The sequence below is a fragment of the Callithrix jacchus genome, chromosome 8 (assembly GCF_049354715.1).
Source record: "Callithrix jacchus isolate 240 chromosome 8, calJac240_pri, whole genome shotgun sequence".
NCBI lineage: Eukaryota > Metazoa > Chordata > Mammalia > Primates > Cebidae > Callithrix > Callithrix jacchus.
In genome coordinates this window covers 56,116,310-56,134,668 of record NC_133509.1, presented here as the reverse complement: position 1 = coordinate 56,134,668, position 18,359 = coordinate 56,116,310, and the positions used below count along the sequence as shown (strand labels likewise).

Here is an 18,359-nt window from a genome sequence, read left to right as displayed (position 1 = left end):
AACACTTAGTAGTCTATGAGTGGTTGAATTATAGCCACTGGGGTTGGCCAAATCTCAGCTATTGTTACAGGTACATACTCCTAAGTTAGGTTTTCAATCTTGTCTGCCTGTTAAGCTAGGTTACAGGTCATCCACAAGGACTCAAATATAGAAGTACAGAGTTATTCTCAGGCTGTATTTAGTTTGTTTTAACAGAGAATTAGTATGGCCAGCATATCCCTCTTTTTTCTTTTTTTTTTTTTTTTTTTGAGACAGAGTCTCACTTTGTCACCAGGCCAGGCTGGAGTGCAGTGGCATGATCTAGGCTCACTGCAACCTCCACCTCCTGGGTTCAAGCAATTCTCCTGTCTCAGCCTCCTGGGTAGCTGGGACTACAGGCACATGCCACAATGCCCAGTTAATTTTTTTTGTATTTTTAGTAGAGACAGGGTTTCACCATGTTGGCCAGGATGGTCTCAATCTCTTGACCTCGTGATCCGCCCACCTCAGCCTCCCAAAGTGCTGGGATTACAGGCTTGAGCCACCGTGCCCAGCCATCCCCCTTCTTAATGTGTCCCCTGATTTCCAAGGCTATTACAGTGACAACACAAGTCTAACAGTGACCAAGTGGCAATATTTTGTAAAGTTCTCAAAGTTTCACGTTCTTCATTGCAGCCAAGTCTGGCCTCTAATCAATGATAATGAATCAAACAAGAAAACTAGGGAAAAGATGCTCAAGCCGCAAGGCCTTAGGAGTAAGCATTTTCTGTAACTTCTGATATGTTCACTCTTATTACCATCTTCTTTTCTACACACTGTCCCTTGGAGAGTTGGCTATAAGCCTTATTTTATGCTCCATATCCTTTATTTAAGATATTCTAACCATCCCACAAAACTATTCAATCTTAAAATTCAAGCTGAAAGTATAATCTTTCTACCTCTCCTTTGGAGTCTTCTTTCATCAATTTAAACCACCAAGCTCATGTATCTAAAGAGAGAAAGAAAAGGAGAATTGGAACAAGAGGTTCTAAATTTTTACTGTTATCTAAAATAATGAAAAACTGAAGCCAAAAATGTTGGCTGGTAGTTGGTGGTAAGCTGCTTTTTTTCCCCTTGATTTGCATTTAATATAATTATATTCATATAGGTAGCATGCTAAGAGCTACATGCTTTACAAAGATTTCAAGAGTTCTAAAAAGTTTTACTATTATTATTCATGCTTTATGGATGGAAAAACAGAGGACCAGAAAAGCTAAGTAACTTTCTCCAATTAATATATCTAGGACATTGGAATTTGCACCCAATCTCTTCTAGAGTCAAAGCACTTAATCTCTCTGTCATAGAGCTGACTAAACTCTCAACTTCATTACCCTTCTCTCATCTCTGTATTTTTATATGAATCAAATAAGAAAACATGAAAGCCCATCACCTAATACTTAGCACATAGTAGGCAATCACTAAATTGTAGTTAATTTAATCATATATAAATACATCCTAAAGATTTAGATATTTAAGTACTGCTTTCTCATTAAATTATCTCGGTGATGATTGCAAAGTCTGTAACTTCATTTCCCACAGAATTCGCTTTTCCTAATTAGTGAGTAGGGCAAGCTAATGTCATTGCTTAGAAGTCCCCAAGAACATAAAGCCTATATAACACAGGTAGAACAACAGCAACACTACAGCTGCCAGTGGCAGCTGCTTCTTTCTCTACAGATTTTTCTTTAGTACTTGAAGGTAGAATAATCTACCTGAAACTAACAATACAAAACTTGCACCTAAACAGTGTGCTGCAAAGGAAATAGGATGCTTCAGCCACACTGGTTTTCTGAATAATTAGGTCAAGTTTTGTGTTAGGAGTGTCTTAATAAACGTGCAGAGCCGCAAAAGTGGCTGATTGTGATTGTGGCTTCTTTAGTTTTTTTTCTTTTTAGGACAGGGTTATTCTGTTACTCAGGATGGAGTACAGTGGCAAAATCGTGGCTCACTGCAGCCTTGACATCCTGGATTCAAGAAATCCTCCTGCGTCAGCCTCCTGAGCAGCTGGAACCACAAGTGTAAGCCAACATGCCCAGCTAATTTTTTGTATTTTTTGCAGAGATGGGGTTTTGCCATGTTGCCCAGGCTTGATTGCGGCTTTTAATCCACTCTACTCACAACTACAATCTGGAAAAGTGAAAAAAAATTATTTCTATACTACATCTTCTGTTAACTAGAAACCAATCCTAGAAAATCTTGCTGCAGAGTTTCATACTTTGAAATACTGAAAGATATGATAATAATATAGGTACAATGGTGTGATTTTTATAGACCGCCAGTAATAGTACCTTTTACCGGAAAATATTACCAAATACGTCTATTGTGACTTATCACCAAAATTGTGAACAAGACCTAAGGAAGGAACTTCAGGGGCTCTCACCTTATGGAAAAAGCAAGGTAAATGGGGTTATCTGACTTGTCCAACTTCAAATAAGTTGTTATTTCTACTGGAAGATAAAACTCTTGATATTGAAAGTACAGGACTGACACTTCTGTTACTTCTGGAGGTACTAAAAGCATCAGAAACAACCCAGATGACTTTCACAGATATTTTAGTTGGATTTGGATTTTATTTTTCTTCTTAATCATCTTTCCCCATTTCCCTTAAATGCATGCAGTAAACATTAGGTTTTCTTCTTGGGCACCATAATCTTTCTACTGCAGTTGAACACAGCCCCATTTTTCAAAGCATTTTTTCCTGTGGCTCCACAGAAATAGAAAAAAAATGGTAATGATGGAAAAGTTTAGTTTAAAATGCATATTCGTATTCTATGGGAAGAGAATAGACGTCTTCATTTCAAACCTAGTTATTGATCTGCACACCCTTTTCAGTCTGTGCAGGTAAAATTTCCATACTGAATAAAATCCTAGCCCCATTCTTGGCCAGTTCTTCAACTTTGAATTTTGCAACCATGAAAACAGGTGTAAATCAGTAACACTTAAAATCACTTCTTGGAGCAAAAGCTTTAAATAAAAAAAAACTGCTAAGAAAAATTTTCTAAGCAGTAAATTAATCTATAGCTACATTTAGATGCTGCTGTAAATATTAATCCAACAGTGGACACAGTGAGTTTAATTTTTAAGTGTTAACTGAAAGACTTCTCTGCCCCAAATATATCTGCTTTACCACAGAACTGCTTTTCCAGTTCCTTGATTTGACACTACTATTAGTCATTCCTCTGACTTGGACAACAGAAAAGGCTGTTATCTCAGAAGGCCAGCATGATAAGGTATAGGAGATATCTGAGGAGAAAGAGAGAGCTAGGAGCAGATGAAGAGCCTTCTCTAGCCTATTTTCACAAGCAGTGTGGTGTTGATTAATTAGTCTGCCAGGGAGCCTGATCTTGAGGGATGATATAAATCACGGGTACTCACTGGTGATGGGAAGGAAATAACAAGGATCATGGGGACCAAGCAACCAAGAGACACAGCTTCCTTCAGTGGGCAACCTTTGGAAGATTGTGTGCTTCAGTCAGGGCAGCAGCATGAAGGAGGAAAGCTAGAAAAGAGAGGCACCTCATAGTCCTCCCCACAATCTGGCCCACAATCTGGCTCAGGACATCAAAGAGAGGAAGAGAGTCCACTAAGACATATTCTGCTTCACTCCCTGATTCTACCAACCACCACAAAAATTCAGATAAGAGTGGTGGTAGAGCAGAGAAAGCCTGGACCAAGAGTCGGGAGACCTGAGCTCTAGACCTAGTTGTGACTCCAGTTCCATGTAAGCTTGAACCAGTTGATTTGCCTCACTGTGCCTCATTTTCTCTATTTGTAAAATGAAAAAAAAAATACGTCAACTCTCAAGTCCCTTTAAGAGCTAAAATCCCATGACATATACTTGTTATTTTAAAAAAACAGTGGTGCTTAAGTCATAGGCTAATTTAAAAGAAAATAAAACAACTATTTTCGTTTCACTTGTGGGGCGGTAAGTCAGACAACAGAATGGGACTTTGAAAAGAGCCAGAGTAATCTAATCAAGATGGTATAGGCTTGGATCTTGATCTCCAGTTTAAGAATAAGTCTGTCATCAGCTGAGAGGTGGAGGAGAGGTGAACTTCCACATTTTCCAAGGTTTCCAGGGTTTTTATCCTGCCTTCTCTAAATAATTGTTCAAGAATATCACAGCCACATGCCAATTGTCCAGGAGCTTGATGCAAAGCTTCTGCCCTCTAAAAGTTATATTGTGGAAATTACAGTCTCAGAGTCCCATGGTAAAGCCAACAATAGAGCAAGTAGTTTGGGTTAATGAAAAGTGCAGTCTACAGGACGATTAAAAAAAAAAAAAAAAAAAACTATGTTCAGGGGCCAGATTTGTGTAGCCTCAAACAAATTATGTATTTAGGTTAAAGAGAATCTTAACTTCTCATCCTGAAAAAAATCCATAACCTAAATCTAAGCATTGATATCAGGGAGAAATAACATGTTTTCTCTCTCTCTCTCTCTCTCTCTCTCTCTCTCTCTCTCTCTCTCTCTCTCTCTCTCTCTGCAAGATTGTTTTATATCTCTTAATGAATGAAAATTCTCTATTATTCCAAAAGTGTATCTTAAGCACCTACCATGAGTGTATCATGATATAAGATGTTAATGAGGATTTTCAAAAGAAATGTAAGATGGCTGGGCACGGTGGCTCACACCTATAATCCCAGCACTTTGGGAGGCCAAGGTGGCCAGATCACCTGAGGTTGGGAGTTTGAGACCATCCTGACCAAAATGGAGAAACCTGTTCTCTACTAAAAATACAAAATTATCCAGGCACAGTGGCACATGCCTGTAATCCCAGCTACTCAGGAGGCTGAGATAGGAGAATCCCTTGAACCCAGGAGGCGGAGGTTGCAGTGAGCCGAGATCACACCAATGCACTTCAACCTGGGCAACAAGAGTGAAACTCCGTCTCAAAAAAAAAAAAGAAAGAAATCAAGGTATTTTACCATAAATTCTAGAGAGAAAAGACATAAATACACAAGAAATTAAACGACCAAATGATTGATACAGATATTAAATGTTACATTGAATTATTTTTCTAATTCTTTACAGGTTGTCTAACAAACAGAATGGAAGAGGTTGTCTTACTCAATCAAACTTCTTTAGTGACGTATTTTCAGCTTAGAGGTTTATCTGTAAATCAGAAGGCACAGATAGCTGTGTTTTCCATGTTTCTCATTTTCTATGTCTTGACCCTGATTGGGAACATTCTCATTGTCATAACTATTATCTATGACCACCGGCTCCATACCCCCATGTATTTCTTCCTCAGCAACCTGTCTTTTATTGATGTCTGCCACTCCACTGTCACTGTCCCAAAGATGCTGACAGACACCTGGTCAGAGGAAAAGCTCATCTCTTTTGATGCCTGTGTGACCCAGATGTTCTTCCTGCACCTCTTTGCCTGCACAGAGATCTTCCTCCTCACTGTCATGGCCTATGATCGGTATGTGGCTATTTGTAAGCCCCTGCAGTACATGATAGTGATGAACTGGAAGGTATGCGTGCTGCTGACTGTGGCCCTCTGGACTGGAGGAACCATCCATTCCATAGCCCTCACCTCCCTCACCATCAGGCTGCCTTACTGTGGTCCCAATGAGATTGACAACTTCTTCTGTGATGTACCTCAGGTGATCAAGCTGGCCTGCACTGACACTCACATAATTGAGATCCTCATTGTCTCCAACAGTGGACTGATCTCCATGGTCTGTTTTGTGGTCCTGGTGGTGTCCTATACAGTCATCCTGGTGAGTCTGAGGCAGCGGATCTCCAAGGGCAGGCGGAAGCCCCTGTCCACCTGTGCAGCCCACCTCACCGTAGTTACACTATTCCTGGGACACTGCATCTTCATCTATTCCCGTCCATCCACCAGCCTCCCAGAGGACAAGGTGGTATCTGTGTTTTTCACTGTAGTCACCCCCCTACTGAACCCCATTATCTATACCCTTAGGAATGAAGAAATGAAGAATGCCTTGAACAACTTAGTGGGTAGAAAGGAGAAAAAAGAAGAAAAATGAAAATGTTTACATCCTTAGGATGGTTGGTGCTGCAAATCAAAGAAATGCCTTACAAAGAATAAGCTATATACCATATTTATCAGACTATGTGACTTATAAAATTACCCTTGGTCTAATATCTGACAGTCACAGTAATCACTATGGTTATTAATATCTTCTCTGTGCTGGAAACTGTTCTAGTCACTTTGCAGTTACTTACTTCTCACAACTTTGAAAGGTAGGTCTTATTGTGCTTGTTTGCACATGAAGAAATTAAAGCTTGAAGAGAGCAAATAACATGCCCAAAGTCACTCAGCTAGACAACAATGATGGCAGCGTGTAAACCCAAGTGTGTCAAGCTGTTTTCACTACATCATGCTGTGTCTTTCTGCTTTTCTGTTGGAGTGATAACCAAGGTCTAAACAAACCTTCAGATTTCTGAGCAGCCCTTGCCTACATCATTCACTCAGGTGCTTATCAAAACAGCTAAGCAAACACTAGTGAAGCAGATGAAGTGAGTTTCCACAAACTTTGGTGACAGAGAAGGAAGACTGAACAGGTGAAGTTATTGACACTCTCAAGTATCCAGGCAAAATCTGCCATCAGAGCAATGAAATGGGGATATCTTACTATTCATTCATTTGACAAATATTTACTGAGCACCTATTATGTACCAGATACTAGGTTTATACCCATAAAAAAGACATACACACAGTCCTGCTTTCATGGAATTTAAGATCTAGTGAAAATAGAAAACAAAAATATGAACAAATAAATTTTAACTATAGATTTTGATAAATGCTGTAAAACAGCAGGGTGCTATTGGAGAGAAAGGAAGAGACTTGCTTTAGTGGTCAAAGATGGCCTCTCTGAGGAAGTTATATTTCAGCTAAGATGAGAACGATGAAAAGGAGCCAACCATGAGAAAAGAAAGGTGATGAACATTCTAGGCAGGAAAAATGGCCAGTGCAAAGATCTATGCTGGGAAAGACCTTGGCTTGTTCAAGGAAGTAAATGATCAGTGTGATTACAGCTTAGACTATAAGGCAGAGAACGGCAACAGAGTGATATCAGAGAGCTAAAAAGAATCTTTCCATGTTCTCTCAAGAAGTTTGGAGTCTTTTCCAATACAATAAGAAGCCACCAGAATAATTTAAGCACAGGTGTGGCATTAAATAATTTATGTCTCAATAAAATTATTTTAGTTAATATGTAGAGAATTCACTCAACTAAGCAATAGCATCCAATATTGTTCTTAGAGCAATAAAGGATGACTATTAAGTATTTAGTAATAAATACTTAGAAAACAACTTGATAGAAAACACCAAGTTGGGTAAACCATGGTCTATAAACCAATATCTTAAATCTCATTATGGTGGCACAAAGTGTCCCAGAATGGAATGCGGTGAGTGAACTGGAATATGAAGAGGATATCCCAGATAATGGTATCTCATATTCATGCATACAAAAGAGCATGGCACACTAAGGATCATCAGTTCATTCTGACTTCATCACTGAGAAAGGCATACTTAAATGCAGCTTGGATTTCCTAGGCACTAGTGAATATATGATCAATAAGTTTGTGAGCCAAAAGACCTTTATCATGATTTTTAGGAGGAAAATTTTTATTTGCCAGAAAATGTGTTCAGAAGGATATTCAAGTGATACAAGCCATTTCAGTTATAGAGAGGCATTATTATAAAGGTATTCTGTAGGGCTTTCTGGGTATCATAAGTTAACTTCCAACAGACAAATCTAATAATTAATAGAGTAGTTTATTCCACAAAGATAACTCCCTGGAGGGTATAAAATGATATTTATTTGAACATGTTGGTGAAATAATTGAGCTGAATTTAAGAATTACAAAATTTACATAAAATAAATGCCCTTTTATTATTGGCAATGGCAGACAATAAAGAGAAATATATAAATATCTTTCCAATGAGCCCAAATAGAACGACTTATGCAGGAGTCAGTCATACAAAGGAAAACGTGCAAAATTGTCATATTGTCTGTCAACAAGACAATGCTTCAAGGTAGTCGTTAAGATTGTAGCTGGTAAAACTATAACAGAACAATGATGTGATGTTTGCGTACTTTTTTCATAGTAGCAAAATTTCTGACACTACCCATTTTCAATCACACTAATCTTTACAACTCTCTGAGAAGGTAAAAATAAAACATTTAGACTCCATTTTACAGAAAAAAATGTTTTCAGAGTGAGAGACAAGATAAAAATATATTTAATTACTCACTAAAGAGTCTTAAAGAATGAAAATAAAAGATCTTGACTCTTGGCTCTGTGGTTTACTTTAGCAAGGAGAGAATAATCTTTATTTATTTATTTATTTATTTATTTATTTATGTTTTTTGAGACGGAGTTTCGCTCTCGTTACCCAGGCTGGAGTGCAATGGCGTGATCTCGGCTCACCGCAACCTCCGCCTCCTGGGTTCAGGCAATTCTCCTGCCTCAGCCTCCCAAGTAGCTGGGATTACGCTCACGCGCCACCATGCCCAGTTAATTTTCTGTATTTTTATTAGAGATAGGGTTTCACCATGTTGACCACGATGGTCTCGATCTGTTGACCTCGTGATCCACCTGCCTCGGCCTCCCACAGTGCTGGGATTACAGGCTTGTGCAACCACGCCCGGCCCTTTATTTATTAATATACGAACTTGTTCAGCAACTTTGTATTCAACAACTGAATTCTTCATGTTACAACCATGTTCTACACAGTAAAGTGATGAATAGTGCCATAATATAAATAAACAAATAAGACAGTGGGGATTTATTTCTGCATAACAGACACTCACACCTGTAATCTCAGCACTTTGGGAGGCTAAGGCAGGTAGAACACCTGAGGTCAGGAGTTCAAGACCAGTCTGACCAACGTGAAGAAACCCCATCTCTACTAAAAATACAAAAAATTAGCCAAGTGTGGTGGCACATGCCTGTAATCCCAGCTACTTGGGAGGCTGAGACAGGAGAATCACTTGAACCCGGGAGGCAGAGGTTGTGGTGAGCCAAGATTGCGCTACTGCACTCCAGCCTGGGCAACAAGAGCGAAACTCCGTCTCAAAAAAAAAAAAAGATACTGAGTATGAATACCCATGCACATAAAGGTCCAGAAACTAGGGGCATAATTAGAACATTTTTCCAAGTTTTTAATATGTACATAGTAGTAATATCTGGACTTAATTCATCATAGATATATAAAATACCTATTATGACTCAAGTTTTATATGAGAACTGCAGGGGGCTGACAATATTCTACCCTTGTTTGTCAACTTGAAGTAATGATATTTAGATATTTTCATGAACACCTCCCAGTTTAATTAATGGACTGCTTCTGATGCTTTGTCCTTGATTGCTAAAAAGTAATCATGTATTACCCTTTAGTTAGAGTTAGTGGATCACTCACTCTGTTCTGTGTATGTCTGTTGTGTGTGGCTGGCCATGTTGTCTGCTCTCCAGTCCTCCAGAATACTCAAGCATTATTTCTATAAGCTGACAGATCATCCGGAAAAATAGTGACAAAGACCCCAACCAATTCTAAATTATTTTCAGAATAAGCAAAGAAAGCTATTTATACTTAACATTTTTATTACTAACCATATTTCACTTCATTCCATTAGCTCTATTAAAGTTGATATTGTATGGTAGCTCTCTGATCATCTATAAGATCTTCATTTACAGGTAATCCTACTCATGTCAGCCACAGAATATCATCATCATTACCTGAGAAATTTGTCATGGATCCCTCTTCATATGGACATTCCACAATAAACCAATATACTTCAGCCCAATGAGTGATATTAGTTAACTCAGGAAATCAACAGCTATGAAATTACATAAGTTTAGGTACTCCTCTTAACTATTTTCATCTGCTTATTTTTTCAAACTAAATTTTGGAATACTATTGGTAATTTGGCCGGGCATGGTGGTTCATGCCTGTAATCCTAGCACTTTGGGAGGCAGAGGCAGGTGGATCATGAGGTCAGGAGTTCAAGACCAGCCTACCCAACGTAGTGAAACCCCGTGTCTACTTAAAAAAAAAAAAAAAAATTAGCCAGGTGTGGTGGCAGGTGCCTATAATCCCAGCTACTTGGGAGGCTGAGGCAAGGAGAATCACCTGAACCTGGGAGGCATGGTTGCAGTGAGCGAAGATCACGCCACTGTACTCCAGCCCGGACGACAGTATGAGACTCCATCTCAAAATGTGTGTGTGTGTGTGTGTGTGTGTGTGTGTGTGTGTGTGTAGAAAATAATCTTGTGGGATTGTTATGATAAGTACACTAAATATACAAATCAATTAAGAAGGCTAATTTTATTCCTATGCAGGAAAATGTATACATCTCCATCTCCTCAAGTTTTCTCGGCATAGCTTTGTAGTTTTTTTCAGAGGCAATTTTTTCAACTGGGCTTTATTTCAAAAAAAAATTGCATGTAAACAAATCTGTATTAAGTCTCAATTACTACTGTAAAAAATTACCCACAAATGTAGCCGCTTAAAACAACATAAATCTGCTCTTACATTTCTGAATGTTAGAAGTTCAACGTGAATCTCACCGGGCTAAAATCAAGGTGTCAGCAGCAGGGCGGCATTTCTTCTGAAGGTTGTAGGGGAGGATCCATTTCCTTTCTTTTTCCAGCTTCTAGTGGCCCACTTTCTTCATCTTCAAAGCCTGCAACGTTGAATCTCTCTGGCTTCTTCTGTGACCACATCTTCCTCTGATTCTCTTTTTCTGCTTTCCTCTCTTTCTTTAAGAGTCCTTGTGATCACATTGGATCCACCTGGATAATCCAGGCTACTAGCTCTATCTCAAAGTCAGCTGATTAGCAAACTTAATTCCATCTGCAACCTTAATTCCTCTTTGCTGTGCAACCTAACATATTGACAAGTACTGGAGATTAGGATATAGACATTTTCCCAGGACCATTACTCTGCCTACCACACCATCTGCATCTAAGTTTAGTTTTTAATTGCAATAACTAGCTCATCACTATTTATTGATACATGTATTGCTCCAATTCTTTTTTTTTTTTTGGTGTTCAATAACTTTTATTTTAGAAAATTGTAGTCACTCTCATATATTTTAAATTTTTGTTGTTGTTATTGATACATAAGTAGCTGTACATATTTTGGGGGTGCGTGTGGTAATTTAATACAATCATATAATTTGTAAAAATCAAATCAGTGTAATTGAGACATTAATCACCTGGAATATTGGTCTTCCCTTTATGCTAGAAACATCTGAATTATCTTCTTCCAGTGATTTTGAAATGTACAGTCGATTACTGTAAACTATAATCTACTGATCTATCAAACACAAGGTGTTATTTCTTCTATCAAACTATATATTTACATCCATTAATCAACCTCTCTTCATCCCTCCTCCTCCTACCCTTCCTAGCCTCTGATAATCACCAATCCAATTCCCATAAATTCTGATTTCTATTTTATTTAACACTACTATTTTTCTTAAGTTTTGATATGACACAAATCACGTTTTTATAAAATGTCAGGGAATAGTGTATTTTTACTCCCAGTTATTTCATTGACCTTACTAATAGTAAAAACCATCTAGAAACCTCAAAAGCATTATGTACAAGCTTCAGGTATGGGATGATAGGGAGAAGCTGGATGATTATTTCCTAGAAACTTGTACTCCAACTGTGATCTTTGGACCAGCAGCATGAACATCATCTTCTGGAATCCTGTCAGAAATGCAAAATCTCAGGCCTCAATCCAGACCTACTCTATGGAAACTTGTGTTTTAAAAATGCATCACTGTTATTCAACATAGTACTAGAAGTCTAAGCTAGAGCCATCAGACAAGAGGAAGAAATAAAGGACATCCAAATTGGAATGGAAGTTAAATTATCCTTTTTTGCAGATGATATAATCTTATATTTGGAAAAACCTAAAGGCTCTGCAAAAAAACCTGTTAGAACTAGTAAACAAATTCATTAAAATGGCAGGATAAAAAATTGAACCTACAAAAATCACTAGAATTTCTATGTGCCAACAGTGAATAATCTGAAAAAGAAATCAAAAAAGTAACCCCATTTACTCACAATAGCTACAAATAAACTAAGATACATGGCCAAGTACAGTGGCTCACACCTGTAATCCCAGCGCTTTTGGAGGCCAACACCGGTGGATCACCTAAGGTCAGGAGTTCAAGCCCAGCCTGGCCAATATGGTGAAACCTTGTCTCTACTGAAAATACAAAAATTAGCCAGGTGTAGTTGTTGGTGCCTGTAATCCCAGCTACTCAGGAAGCTGAGGCAGGAAAATTGCTTGAACCCAGGAGGTGGAGATTGTAGTGAGCCGAGATTACGCCACTGCACTCCAGCCTGGCGCCTGATGACAGAGCAAGACTCTGTCTCAAAAAAAAAAAATTAATGGGGAAAGAATCATATCAATGGTCCTGGATCAACTAGATAGATTTAAAAAATAGATAAATAAATCTTAACCTTTATCTCACACCATATGTAAAAAGTAAACTCAAAATGGATTATAGATCTAGAATTTAAACTTAAAACTATAAAATTTCTATAGAAAACATGAGAAAATCTTTGAGACTTTGGGACAGACAAAGATTTCTTAGGACACAAAAAGCATCAACCATAAAAATTTAAAATTTAGTTTAATCAAAATTTAAAATTTCTGCTCTTCAAAATATACCTTTAAGAAAATGAAATGGAAGATATGAAGTGAAAATATTAGTAAGACATATCCAGCAAAGGGTTTGTATGCAAAATATATAATGCAGTGACAACAAACCAAATAAATTAATTAATTAACAAAATAGTTGGACAGACACATCACAAGACAAGATATATGAAGATATAATAAGCAAAAAAGATGTTCGACATTATCAGTCATTAGGGAAATGAAAATTAAAACCATATACTCACTAGAATGCCTCAGATTAAAGACTGATAATACCAATTGTTGGATGTGAAACTCTCATACTTCTGATGAGAATATGAACTCATACAACCCATTTGAAAAACTGTCTTGCAGTTTTTTGCAAAGTCAAACATACATTTACCATGTGATCCAATTCTACATAGGTATTTACTCAAGAAAAGTGAAAGTGTGCCCAAAATAACCTGTATATATACATTTATAGCTAATTTATTGATGGCCATCAAGAACTGGAAACACCCAAATATTCATCAATACATGAAAGAATAAACAAATTCTGTTGTGCCAATGCAATGAAATATTGCTCAACAATAAAAAGGAACAAACTACTGATACTCACAAAAACATGGATTAATCTCAAAAACAGCACATAGAGCAAAAAGTAGCCAGACACAGAAAAGTACATGCTATGTCATTCAGTTTATATGAAACTCTAGGAACAATAAATCTTACCTATAGTGACAAAAATCAGATTTTTGGATGCTTGGGTGGAAAAACAGAGATTAGCTGGGAGGGAACCAAGGAAAACTTTTTGGGGTGGTGAAAATGTTTTTATCTTGATTGGAGAAGTGGTTCCATGAGTATATGTGTTCCATGAGTATATGTATACCTTTGTCAACACTTATCAAACTGTACAATTAAAATGAGTACACTCTATGTAAGGTAACTTTGCCTTAAGAAGGTGTATTTTTATATGAATTTATATATCTTTGTCTTGATTTCATCAAAATAAAGTATTACAAGAAGTACAAAATAGGCCAGGCACAGTGGCTCACACCTGTAACCCCAGCACTTTTGGGAGGCTGAGAGGGGCAGGCGGCTTGAGGTCAGGAGTTTGAGACCAGTCTGACCAACGTGGGGAAACCCCTTCTCTGCTCAAAATACGAAAATTAGCCAGGCATGGTAGCATGTGTCTATAGTCCCAGCTATTCAGGAGGCTGAGGCAGGAGAATTGCTTAAAAGGAGATGGAGATTGCAATAAGTTGAGATCGCGCCACTGCACTCCAGCCTGGGCAACAGAGTGATACTTGTCTCAAAAACAAACAAACAAAAATTGGCATTTTCTAACTTTTTAATTTTTACCATTCTGGTGGGTGTATAGCTTTATTTTGTTTTAACTTTTTATTTTGACAATGATTTCAGACTTACAGGAAGTTGCAGGAATAGTACAAAAAAATTTCTGTCTCAAAAAAAGTACAAAATAGATCTAGACATGAGAGAATTACATTCGAACGCAATAAAAGTTTAATTCGATATAAATAAGTAAAGGTTTATTTATACACTTGAAAATATATTGGAAAGCAAGGTTGAAACCACTATAATGTATAAATCACAGGAGTGATGTATAGCTTCCCAGAGGCAATAGCCCACAAAACAGTATAAATCAAGAGAGTCGCTTCTCACTCTACCTGCTCCTGAAACTGAGACTGAACTGAGTTCCCCAAATTGTATTCTTTTACCGGTGTCTTTTTATTTTTCCTTACATCATCCACTATGATTTTTTGTTTTATTTAAATAACAGTTAATAAGTTCTTATCTTCAAAGCAGAAATCTGACCTGCTCCATGCCATTTTACCTGATTTACCAAGTTATAGAAGTTGATTTTGACTCTTTACTTTTGCTCTTTTGTTAAGGATGTGGCTGCATTTATGTTTGCAATCTCAATGCCCATCATGTATATGATTTCATGAAAAAACTTGTCTCTGCCTGAGCTGCTTCATGGCACTTTTTACCTCCTCATTCCTCAAGGTGTAAATGAAAGGATTCAGCAAAGGCGTGACGACTGTGTAGAAGACAGACACCACCTTGTCAATGGCGAAGCTGGTGTCTGGCCGAGTATAGATGAAGATGCATGGCCCAAAGAAGAGGGCAACCACCATGAAATGGGCTGAGCAGGTAGACAGGGCTTTCTGGCGCCCTTCAGCTGAGTATTTTCGAAGAGAAACCAGGATGACTATATAGGAGATGACCACGGCCAAGAAACAGGTGAGGGAGATGGTTCCACTGTTGGACGCAATCAGTATTCCTGTGAGGTATGTATCTGTGCAGGCCAGCTTGATGACAAGAGGCACATCACAAAAGTAGCTATCAATAATGTTGGGGCCACAGTAAGGTAGACGAATAGTCAAGAAGGTCTGCCCTAGAGAGTGAACAGTACCCCCCAACCAGAGAGCAAAGACAAGCTGTACACAAACTCTCATATTCATCACATTGGAGTAGTGGAGTGGAGTACAGATAGCTACATAACGATCATACGCCATAATGATCAGCAGAAAGATCTCAGCACAGGCAAAGAGATGGAGGAAGAAGAGCTGTGTGATGCAATTGTCAAAGGAAATGGTCTTTCTTTCCAAAAGCAAACCTTCCAGCATCTTAGGCACAGTGACAGATGAGTGACAGATGTCAATAAAGGACAGATTGCTCAGGAAGAAATACATGGGGGTATGGAGACGTGGAGTAAAGACTGTGGCAATGATGATGAGAATGTTCCCCACAAGTGTTAGCACATAAATGGCTGAGAATGCCATGAAAAGCAGTATCTCCAGCACCCAGTTATCAGTGAGTCCCAAGAAGACAAATTCAGTCACTCTTGTTTGGTTTAGAGTGTCCATTCAATGAGCTTGGGGGAAGAAAAATGAAAGCTAATTTGGTTTTATTGTTATAGGAATAGAACTAATTGAAATGACTTGTATTCCTATCTGAAGTGCTGATCTATCATCAGAGCACATAGCTTACAAAATCAATTTAACAATAGTTGTTACAATATATCCACCACTTACCAGAAGCCATGCCAGGCACTTCTATTTAAACACAACCACACCATGGCACAGGAATCAATTGTTTCCGCCTTGCAGATGACATCAGTGAGTCTTTACAAGAATAAATAAATTGCCCAAAACCTTTATCCATTAGTTATTTGGCTCTTTTCACTTCAAACTGATGCACTGATACCATTAAGCTAATATTCCAATACAAATCCCAACTAAATAATTTGACCCTTCCTATCAAATTAAATATACATTTAAAGCCTGCAACAGTCTGCTCCCCATTTTCTTTTTTTTTAATGTAAGTGTCCTCTTATGATCCCTATTAATTCTTCTCTCCAGCCAAGCAAGTCACTGTCCTCCACGTATCCTACCTCTGCTTACTTACTTTCCAAAATCTTTGTCTTTACTTATTCTTTTCCCTCTGCTCAGAAAACATACACTCTATTCAAGTGTACTCTCCTCACCTCGTTGCTGACTATTAAAATACAAACAACCCCATTAAAAAGTGGGCAAAGAACAGACACTTCTCAAAAGAAGACATTCATGCAGCCAACAAACATGAAAAAAAAGCTCAACATCACTGATTATTAGAGAAATGCAAATCAAAACTACAACGAGGTACCATTGGCTATTATGAAAAAGTCAAAACACAACAGAACAGGTGCTGGTAAGGCTGTGAGAAAAAAGGGACGCTTTTACACTGTTGGTGGGACTGTAAATTAGTTCAACCATTGTGAAAGACAGTGTGGCAATTTCTCAAAGATTTAGAACCAAAAATACCATTTGACCCATTAATCCCATTACCAGGAATATACTCAAAGGAATATAAATCATTCATTTATAATGATACATGCACATGTATGTTCATTGCAGCACTGTTTACAATAGCAAAGTTATGAAATCAACCTAAATGTCCATCAATTAAAGAAAATGTGGTACATAACACCATAGAATATTATGCAGTCATAAAAAGGAACAAGATCATGTCTTTGCAGGGACATGGATGGACTTAGAAACCATTATCCTCAGCAAACTAATGCAGGAACAGAAAAGCAAACACCACCTGTTCCCACTTATAAAGAAATGAATAATGAGAACATATGGACACACTCTACACCTGTGGAGTTCTGGGCTTAATACCTGAGGATCTGTGCAGTAAACCACCATGCCATACATTTACCTATAAAACAAAACTGCACATCCTGCACACATAACCATGAACTTAAAAGTTGAAGAAAACAATATTATTTATTTTTCATTTCATCTTTGACTATTTCAAAGAGTGCTACCTTTAAGAAAACTTTCCTGATCCAATCAAAGCTTACCTATTCCCTTTCAGGCTTCTTTCATGGTCCTTGACTGTAAAATAAAGTAAAATAAGATTTAATTTTTGCTCTCCATTAAATTAAAAATTTTTAAGAGTAATAACCACACAGGACTTATCCTTTGCAGGACTTAGCAGGTGCCCTGAACATAACGGGTATACAAAAAATTTTTTACTTAAACTGAACCAAACTTCTTAGGCAGCCTGAAAAAGAACTCAAGTTTTCCATCACAGTGGAGCTAAGAAAATACTTTAAAAACTTACTTCTGAGGAGATCCAAGACTGCCAATTAGGAGCAGCTCAGGATTGCAGCTCCCAGCGAAAGTGCAGAGGGTGACTGGATGCTGCATTTCCAGACAGATTTTTATTGCCCACAGACCAGGAGATTCCCAGGTGGAGGAGCCCCATGGGTCACCAGTGCTGCTGTTTTCGCCTGCATGGCTTTTTGGCCAGTGCGGCTATGTTGCTGGCGCCCAGGCATGGTGGTTCTCCATAAAAAATACATGGGTCCAGGCACCATTTTAGCTGGCAATTGGAGCTCCAGGAAGGCAGAGTCACCCATTCATCTGATTAAAAAGGGGACTGAAACAGGGAGCCAGGCCAGGAGATTCCCAGGCAAAAAAGCACCACAAATCTCAGCACCGCTGTTTCAGCTGGTGCAGTGGGTGGCCACACGGAAAATCACACAGATCCCGGCGACCTTTCAACAGGCAACTGGAACACCTGGAGAGAGTCAACCATTCAACTTAAAAAAAAAAAAAAAAAAAAAAAGGGCTCTGAGGCAAGGAACCAGGTGATCAGGCTCAGCTGGTCCCAACTCCACAAAAGAACAGCAATCAGCAATGCTCTGGATTGAGAGTTTCACAGCAAGCACAGCTGAACCCAGGACAATCCAGCTCTGTGGGGGAGGAGCGTCCACCATTACCAAAGCAGTCCACCACTACTGAGGTAGTTTGTCATTGCTGAGAAAGCCTGCCCTTGCCGAGGCAGCCCACCATTACAGAGAGAGTCCGCCATTATAGAGGTGGGCTGCCATTGCCGAGGCAGTCCTAACTACAACCGTATAAACAGGACTGCAGGGAAGTTCACACGGCAGCTGGGTGGAGCCCACAGCAGAAACTCATAAATAAAGCCCTAACTCCCTAGGACAGAGCACCTGGGAAAAAAAAAAAGGCAGGGTGGGGGGGTTTATGAGTTCAGCTGCAGCAGACTTAAATGTACCTGCCCAGCAGCTCTGAATGAATAACGGAGCTCATAATTCAGCACTTGAGCTCCTATAAAGGACAGACTGTCTCCTCAAGCAGCTCCCTAACCCCTGTATATCCAAAGAGTC

The 18,359-nt window shown here is 38.6% G+C and overlaps 2 protein-coding genes across 2 annotated transcripts; one reads left to right on the top strand and one right to left on the bottom strand.

Annotated features, from left to right (window-relative positions):
* The first annotated feature begins 5,069 nt into the window (after positions 1 to 5,069).
* OR4E1 (olfactory receptor family 4 subfamily E member 1) lies at positions 5,070 to 8,249 on the top strand. The gene has a single exon (XM_017976984.4). The coding sequence runs from the start codon at positions 5,070 to 5,072 to the stop codon at positions 6,015 to 6,017; it is 948 nt and encodes a 315-aa protein (XP_017832473.3). The 3' UTR covers positions 6,018 to 8,249.
* A 5,739-nt stretch (positions 8,250 to 13,988) lies between these two features.
* On the bottom strand, positions 13,989 to 17,358 carry OR4E2 (olfactory receptor family 4 subfamily E member 2). The gene is made up of 2 exons (XM_009005724.5): positions 17,028 to 17,358; positions 13,989 to 15,554 (listed from the first exon to the last, which is right to left on the bottom strand). The coding sequence occupies exon 2, from the start codon at positions 15,544 to 15,546 to the stop codon at positions 14,620 to 14,622; it is 927 nt and encodes a 308-aa protein (XP_009003972.3). The 5' UTR covers positions 15,547 to 15,554; positions 17,028 to 17,358; the 3' UTR covers positions 13,989 to 14,619.
* Positions 17,359 to 18,359: the final 1,001 nt, after the last annotated feature.

Bases quoted from the DNA above. Each gene is read 5' to 3' on its own strand.
- OR4E1 (XM_017976984.4), top strand. From the start codon at position 5,070: ATGGAAGAGGTTGTCTTACTCAATCAAACTTCTTTAGTGACGTATTTT.
- OR4E2 (XM_009005724.5), bottom strand. From the start codon at position 15,546: ATGGACACTCTAAACCAAACAAGAGTGACTGAATTTGTCTTCTTGGGA.